The sequence below is a fragment of the Poeciliopsis prolifica genome, unplaced genomic scaffold (genome assembly GCF_027474105.1).
Source record: "Poeciliopsis prolifica strain line A6 unplaced genomic scaffold, Auburn_PproV2 SCAFFOLD017, whole genome shotgun sequence".
Classification (NCBI taxonomy): Eukaryota; Metazoa; Chordata; class Actinopteri; order Cyprinodontiformes; family Poeciliidae; genus Poeciliopsis; species Poeciliopsis prolifica.
In genome coordinates this window covers 11229535-11238255 of record NW_026562392.1, presented here as the reverse complement: position 1 = coordinate 11238255, position 8721 = coordinate 11229535, and the positions used below count along the sequence as shown (strand labels likewise).

Genomic DNA, 8721 nt, shown 5'->3' with positions numbered 1-8721 from the left:
GACATTAACACTTCTGTTGCTGAGATCCCCTGTCATCTGGGTATGAGTTGCCTGCACCCCAAAAAGCCTTTTTAGTAAGTTGATGGCACAGTTAGGGAAAGTTGTTAGGAGAGATAACAAGTGCTCGTTACTCTTAGAGAGAGGGCTACTGTTAACAGGAGTGGTTATTGGAGTTATGCAGTTGCGAGGGCCACTCAACTGATTGCTTCTTAACTGAAAAGGGTCATAACTTCTGGATAATAGGTAGTTAGAGCTAGACGAGTCTCTCTCGACACCAGCTTAGACAGATTGTTCCTCTCAAACCTTCTGCAGACGGAGAGCTGGTCAGTGGTCAGCCCAGAGGAGTTGTGAGGATTAGGGTGGGGCTGGCTATTGCGTAATAACAAACAGTTTGTTTGTTTTGTTTTTTCTTTACTTTTAGTACTTATTAATGAGTACTGAAAGTACTCATTAATAAGTACTTTTAGTACTTATTAATGACCCACCAGCACAATTGCAAATACTTGAGATTCTTTACCTGATCTTAAGGTTTTGATCAAGACAGTAGAAATGAGAGGTGTGTTAAATAAGTAGAGAAGACAGAAGTGATGTCGATTACTTCTGTCTCACTCTCTTTAATTTTTTACAATTGAAAACAAATGTAAACAAGAAAGTGAGTTTCTCCATTTTTGAGGTATTGTAATTAATTCATAATTTCATATGATGAATTCTAAGAATCAATCATTTTTGTGCTGTGTGAACTTATTCTTTGTTCATGTGAATTTTGAAACCGACAGTCTAAAACATGAAGATGATCCTCGTTAAGGGTAAAAAATGCAAAGATGACAAAGTAGCTGTAAAGTAGCCATTTTCTTTCTGCTCTGGTAACTTGAGCTCACGCATGCAAAAAACGACACGCACTACAAAGCCCTCTTTCTCATTTGCTTTTAAGATGGAGGAAACAAAAAAGGGCAACAGAAAGAAACAGTAGAAAACTTTGTGTGAGATGGGTACCAGTCTTTTTACAGCCTTGAAACATTTTAACTGCAAAGAAATGAAACGAAAATTAAAAGTTTTTTGTAAAACAAAATTTGGTTGATTTTGAAAATGGCACAAAGATTTTTATTGTATCTTTAGCGATAAGCAGTTTTAATAAATAATACTAATGCACATTATTTGTTTCTTTCAGATACCTTTATATCAAGATGTTTTGGTTTAGACATTTGCTCCTGCACCTCTGGTTTTTGGGTACTTTGGTTTTCTTCTTTTGAATTGTGTAACATTACATACATACTTAATTTGATGCAACTGATGAATTTTTACTTCAGTAATTTTGACTTACAACTATTTTTCTCTTGCAGGATGTCTTTACTCGGCAATACAAGCTTGGCGCGTTAACATGCCAAGAAATATCAAAGCACTGTTGAAATCCTGCCTCGTTATCCCTTGTAGCTTTGACTACGATTCGTATCCACCTACAAGAGCAGACAGAGTTGTTTGGTACCAGTATGAGCAGGGGATATCCTTTGGTTTCTGACAGTTGGTACCCTAATGAAGTAATTAGCATGTATAGAGGAAGAACCAATGTATACACTTCCACATACAAAAAATCATGCTCTCTAAAGATTGAACGTGTGAACTGGAACGACCACAGACAAAACTTTATCCTTGGGTGGATCCAGAACATGTTGGGTCTAGCACATATAAATTCTATGACACAGCAGTAACAATTGAAGTAATTGGTATGTTTGTTTGTTTTGAGCTTTTTGCCTTGATAATCAGTGCATTAGTATGTTGTTGAAAAAGCTTCTAACTTTTTACATTTTCTTTGTAGGACAGCCAAAGCCACCACGAATTATAATCTTTGGAGAAAGAAAAGTTGGAAAATCTGTAACAGTGCAATGTTCTGCTGAACACACATGCTCCACCAGTCCACCAACTCTCAGCCTCAACATCGCAATGAAAGACAAAAGAGTTTCCAACACTCAGCCATCTGATGGCACTTCTAAAGCTATCTTAACAGGCACTTTAGTCTTAGAGAGAAACGTTCAAGAGATTGAGTGCACTGTCCAGCACAAAGGTGGTAAAACAGCAAGAACATCTGAAACCTTAACTGCAGACTGTGAGTGATAACTCCCAAGATCAAAATCAGCGTCGCCCTCGTGCTAAACTTAGGTTGTCTTTCTGGAAAAGCTTTAACCATCCTTTCGTTCTTTGTGTTTTTAGGCTCCATTTTACCACTGAGCATTAGCTCTACTTCAGTTGAATATGTTGAAGGAGTTCCAAACCAAGTAACATGTGAAGCTTCTTATACTTGCTCCAGCAATGCACCAGTTCTCAAATGGTACTACTCTAACATGCCAGTTACCAGAGATATTAAAACTTTGGGGACTTTGCAGAAAACTGTTTCCACACTGACATTTACAGCATCAGCTAAAGACAATGGAAATGATCTGACATGTTCTGCAAACTTTCCTGGAGGAGAGACTCAGCAGAAGAGCCTCACCATACGGGTAAAACGTGAGTACCAATCACAGTTAACATTTTGTACCTTTTTATCAGGACTAGAATATATTAAACATTTGGTAATGTCTTTTGAGTTTATAACAAATGGAACTAAAAAGATTTTCTTCAGTGATGAATGTCGCATCAACTGAATATTATTTTACATGGAGAGTTTTATGGTAAATAAAATTGACAAATACATGGCTGCCTCATGTTCTGCTGTTAATTTATGTAAATTGTTCCATTGAAAAAAGTATCTTTATAGATACTGTTGATAAAAATGTGTCTATCCAGGCAAATCTGGTTTGCTATAAGTGAAATAATCTGCCAATGGAACAAGTACTTCTTCCCCAATTTTAAGAAATTATTTACTTAATGCCACTTCTTTTATCTTGCTGAAAGGTTACTTGTAAGTTAATTTTCTCTTATTTCAGGTTTATTAAGATGCTATCAGTAAAAACTAGACCAAAATTATTTGGTAGGATTTTGTGTTTTTGCAGTTTAGGCATTTGAACCCTGTAAGTCTCGATTTAGGAGTTAATGTAACTATTTTTCCCACCAAGACAACAAATAATACTATTGCAGACACAACATTCAAATGTATAAATCTATGGTCTGTCCAGGGCAAATCAGTTAAAATTAGGCTTAAAGTAATCTGGCCAATCAAAATCGTTTTGTTTTTATGTGTTTTACAGGAAACATGCTCAATCTGGGCTGGTCTTTCACTACTCCAGGAAGCGTAACGGGAATGAAAGGATCATGTATCATCATTCCTTGCAAGTTTTCCTACAGCAAAGCCCAACCAAGTGGCCTCCAAGTTGTCTGGTACTTGTACCAAAGTAATGGACGCGCAGATGTATTCAACCAAAGACAATCAAATATTTTAAGCAGATATAATGGGATAACACATTTGACTGGCTCTGTGTCAGACCGCAACTGTAGTCTTAAAATAGACCAGCTGGATATGTCTCACAATGAGGATAAACTCTATCCATGGGTTGATATCAACCCAATTACCTCCTACCACTCACAGGGACATTCATTTTTGGATAGAAGCACCAAAATTATGGTTTCAGGTAAGAACACACACACACACACACACACACACACACACACACACACACATAATAAATTTCCCTTCTCACCCACCGCGGGTGGTTCTTATCCTCTGAGCTCGGGTCCTCTACCAGAGGCCTGGGAGCTTGAGGGTTCTGCGCAGTATCTTGGCTGTGCCAAGGTCTGCACATTTCTGGACTGAGATGTCTGATGTTGTTCCTGGGATCTGTTGTAGCCACTGCTCCAGTTTGGGGGTTACTGCCCCGAGGGCCCTGATGACCACAGGCACCACTGTGGTCTTCACCTTCCAGGCCCTCTCCAGTTCTTCCCTGAGGCCCTGGTATTTCTCCAGTTTCTCGTGCTCCTTTTTCCTGATGTAGCAATCACTTGGTATTGCTACATCAACCACAACGGCTTTCCTCTGATGTTTATCCACTACGACAATGTCTGATTGGTTCGCCATTACCATTTTGTCTGTCTGGATCTGGAAGTCCCACAGGATCTTAGCTCTGGCGTTCTCCACCACCTTTGGGGGTGTTTCCCACTTTGATCTCGGGGTTTCCAGTCCATATTCTGCACAGATGTTTCTGTAGACTATGCCTGCCACTTGGTTATGTCGTTCCATGTACGCTTTCCCTGCCAGTATCTTGCACCCTGCTGTTATGCTGGACTGTCTCAGGGGCCTCCTTGCACAACCTACACCTTGGGTCTTGTCTGGTGTGGTAGATCTGGGCCTCTATTGCTCTGGTGTTTAGGGCCTGTTCCTGGGCGGCCAGGATGAGGGCCTCTGTGCTGTCCTTGAGCTTTTTCCAGCCATTGGTAGGATTTACTGATATCAGCCACTTGGGTTATTTGCTGGTGGTACATCCCATGTAGGGGCTTGTCCTCCCATGATGGTATCTCTGGCACTTCAACCTCCGTTCCCTGTTGTCTGAGACATTCACTGAGCACATTATCTGTTGAGGCTTTGTCCCTGATGTATTTATGGATCTTAGTTGTTTCGTCCTGGACAGTGGTTCTCACACTCACTAGTCCTCTGCCTCCTTCCTTGCGGGGGCAGAGGAACAAAGAAGGATTCTATAACAAAAACAAAGAAGGCTTATATATATATATATATATATATATATATATATATATATATATATATATATATATATATATATATATATATATATATATATATAATCTTTGTTCGTCTCAGGTCCAGTTGGTTGACTTCACAACAGACACACTCATTCTTTTATTTACCAACTCTCAAGAGCAGCATAACAACTTAATGCACAAAATCATGTCTGGGAAAACAACTTCTTGATTAAGCAAAATAAATCTGACAAATATTCATATCTTGTGCAGTTATTCCCATTGCAGCAAGAAACTTGTTTCTGTCTGTCTAGTTAAACTGTTGTTTAGGTTAAAATAATGTATGTTAAACTTTTCCTTTCACTCTTTCACCAGTATTTTAAATATCTACTTTTTAGTTGGAATCATCATAGATTAACATATTTCTATTTTTATCTTTATAGACCATGCACAAGAACCCCAAATGAGCATCATTGATGTTCCTAAGGTGGGAGCTCAAAGCAGGGTTACCTGTAAAGTGAAATATACATGTTCTTCTGCTCCTCCTGCCCTGTCTCTGAATGGCATTCCTGGAACAGACCGCACCATTGACTCCTTGTTGTCAGACGGCATTTGGGAAAGAACAATAGAACGAACTTGGAATGTAGAAGAAGACCACAAGAAGGTGGAGTGCACTGTGAGATATCCTGGTGGACAAAGTGCCAAAAGTGAGCTCCTCCTGCATGTTGAATGTGAGTATAAATATACATGTTGTGGTTTAAATTGATGAGATTTTTAAGTTTTCTTCACAAGTAAAGTTTAATTTTTTGCTTAGGCCCATTTGAAACAATCAAAATGGTTAAATGTGATCAGCATTATATTGTGCTCTTGGATCGACGACATGATGACTTAATTTGGATTTAACAGAATTGCAAATCACTGACATTTTTTTTAATTGTATTTTTTTTTTTTTTGGGATTCTAGTTTTGGGTTTAAGTATTGTCTTCAAGTAACTCAATTACACAGTAATATCTTATGTTTCCTGTCAACAGCTATAGTGCCCCAACAACTGGGGTAAGAACGTTTTCTGAAGACAAACCCTGCACATGCCATGCAATGTTGCAGTTTCTCACATTCTGTTGTGTGTAGGTTGGAAGGTCTGTAAAATAGTATAGTTGTATCTTTGGCAGATGATGAATTGCTGCATATTTGTTGGCTCCGTGTTGATGATACAAAAATATTCCACCTCACAGCATCCCAAATGTTCTTTAAAGGATTGAGATTTACTGACTTGGAGTGTTACGGGCACAAAGGCCATCAAAGAAGAATGAGTGGATACAACACCAGTAACCATTTGAAGCACTATAGAGGCCTTTATTTTTAAAACACGAGTCAAGAGTATGTGGGCACCATCCCAGACATGTAGACAGAAGCCCAGGCATGTTGGCATATACCTGGGAACCACTGAACTGACATGTGCACGCCTCCTTCTGGCCCTCTATCATGTGCAGTTCTCCTTCTAACATGGACCCATTGGCCCCTTCAGGTGTAGGCAACTGCTCTAAGGTGTGGACCTCCTTCAAGTGTGGGTGAGTGGCTCCTCTCCATGCCTGTGCGTCTGTCTCAAATCTCCACTTGTCTCACACTGCTCACTCGTTGGCCATGTGGAACAGAAGCCCTTGGGCCAAATAGACCAAAGTCCCCATGTGACTTTAGGACCCTCACATTCTGGTACCTTAATGGAAGCACAATTAGCAGTCACAGGAGGGCATTGGAGTACAGTTGTCATTTTTATCAGTGAAGAAGATTACTGACTTTTTATAGGGAGAAACTTCCGTCAAAACCGTACTTGGGATAACTGTCTGTGTCCTAGAAATACCTGATTCCTTTGGTAGCCCTTCATTGAAAACCTTGAATCGCTCTTAGTCTGATCCCTCCCCAATGGCAGCCTGCCCTGGGAAGCCTCACTCTTGGCTGAACCCCAAGACAAAATCTCCATCTGGGTCATGGGGATACTCAAACCCCTCCACCACGTTAAGGTGGCGATTCTGCGGAGGGGTCACCAGCAGATCGCGATGGATGTTTAATCCAAGGGATCCCCCATCCTGAGCAAGCACAAGGCAACAGTGGAGAGGAAAACTCCCTTTAAAAGGAAGAAACCTCCAGCAGAACCAGGCTCAGGATGAGCAGCCATCTGCCGAGGCTGGCTGGCTTCAAGAGGGCAAAAATAAAAAACACACAAACACAAAACTGTCAACAAACCTTCTGAAAGAAAGACAGATTCAATTACAATATTAGTTTACAATACACATGTTACAAAAGGTAGATCTGGGAAAGTCTATACAATAGATATTAACAGAAAATAGTCTGAACCTGTAGCAGTAAACTACCTCTCACTGGAATCAGTCCCAAAAGAATAACATGAAACAAAGTTAAACTTCAATATTTGTGAAAGAACTTAAAGAATTGTGTTAGTGCATCATTATCTACAAAATCATGTTGCTGTATTCCCATATCCTGGACAGACAATCTTTAATTTGATTAAGAGTATAAGTTTGTGTTTGAATATGTTAATGTTATCAGAAAGTTTATGTCGTTATGTTGTCAACCATGCAGCACATATTCACAGCTGAGGAGATTTTGGGCAGACCAATTAACCAAACAGCTAAAGTTTTATTGTGGGAGGAAGCCGGAGCACCGAGAGAGAACCCACAAATCCTACTTTTATTATTTCTGTGGGAGGAAGCCAGAGCTTCCATAGAGAACCCACAAATCCTACTTTTATTATTTCTGTGGGAGGAAGCCAGAGCTTCCAGAGAGAACCCACACGTGCCAATTTTAAAATGTCTGTGGGAGGAAGCTGGAGCACCCGGAGAAAACCCACAAATCCCACTTTTATTATTTCTGTGGGAGGAAGCCGGAGCACCCGGAGAAAACCCACAAATCCCACTTTTATTATTTCTGTGGGAGGAAGCTGGAGCTTCCATAGAGAACCCACACGTGCCAATTTTAAAATGTCTGTGGGAGGAAGCTGGAGCACCCGGAGAAAACCCACAAATCCCACTTTTATTATTTCTGTGGGAGGAAGCCGGAGCTTCCATAGAGAACCCACACGTGCCAATTTTAAAATGTCTGTGAGAGGAAGCCGGAGCACCCGGAGAAAACCCACAAATCCCACTTTTATTACGTCTGAACCTCTTTCTGAAAGGTAACAGTGCTACTAACTGTGCCATTGTGCTACTTATGGTTGACTGTGAGGACTTTTTGTGAGGAATTAAAATTAATTGTGTAAACATATACAAAAGAGATATATCAAAGGGTACAAAAATAGTTTTCTCCATATCTCATCCATCTCTCTTTGTTCTCCTCGTCATTTTGCAAGTTCTCCATGCACTCTAAAGTTATAGAGGCAGGTGTAGTCCGGATGACCCCAGTTGCTGTTCACCTTTAGAGTCACATGATGGAAGGAACCAACTTTATCGGCCTGTAAGGCAAGAGAGATATAAATTAGGGAGGTTAGATTGATAATCCATAGTTGCAAATAGATGATAGAAACAAAGGAGGTCTGTCTGATGGAAGCCTAGTTCAACTTTCCTTGCTGTAAATACATTTTGCATAGTTTATCTCAAGATAGCGAGGTAATTATACTGATATCTTGCTAACCAGAAAACAAAATGTTTTGTAGTAACACTGGGATTTTGTTGTTTGTTATACAGAGACAAAAAATTATTGTTTTGTGAAAATGTTGTGACTTTTTTGCATTTTAAGTCACTTCCTTACAATTGTATGTTGAGCATGATTTACGTGATGATTATTATTTATTTAAATTAACATGATTGTAAATAATTACAAAAGCTGAAGTGAAATATTTAAGTGCGAGGCATGATTTATTTGAATAGAGGAAGTCTTTTATTTTGAAGAATACTAAACCGGATGTGGTTCTGTATTTCGTCACTGTCTTGCTTCTGTTGATTTTGGTTGCTAGGTAACAAACAGCTGTGATCAGCTGTCACTGTTTTCTCCTCAATAAAAACTGAACAGAAATGTTCAGTAAAATAAATCCGAGTCTCCGTGTTGATTGAAGAATCTCCCACATCTTAATAATAAGAGGTTGACTTTTTG

General features: G+C 39.6%; 1 protein-coding gene across 1 annotated transcript; it reads left to right on the top strand.

Annotated features, from left to right (window-relative positions):
- The first annotated feature begins 1683 nt into the window (after positions 1-1683).
- Positions 1684-8636, top strand: LOC129367760 (sialoadhesin-like). Its single transcript, XM_055042407.1, has 6 exons — positions 1684-1721; positions 1814-2101; positions 2206-2499; positions 3180-3560; positions 5064-5351; positions 6146-8636. The coding sequence occupies exons 2-6, from the start codon at positions 1939-1941 to the stop codon at positions 6190-6192; spliced, it is 1173 nt and encodes a 390-aa protein (XP_054898382.1). The 5' UTR covers positions 1684-1721; positions 1814-1938; the 3' UTR covers positions 6193-8636.
- The last annotated feature ends 85 nt before the right edge of the window (positions 8637-8721 follow it).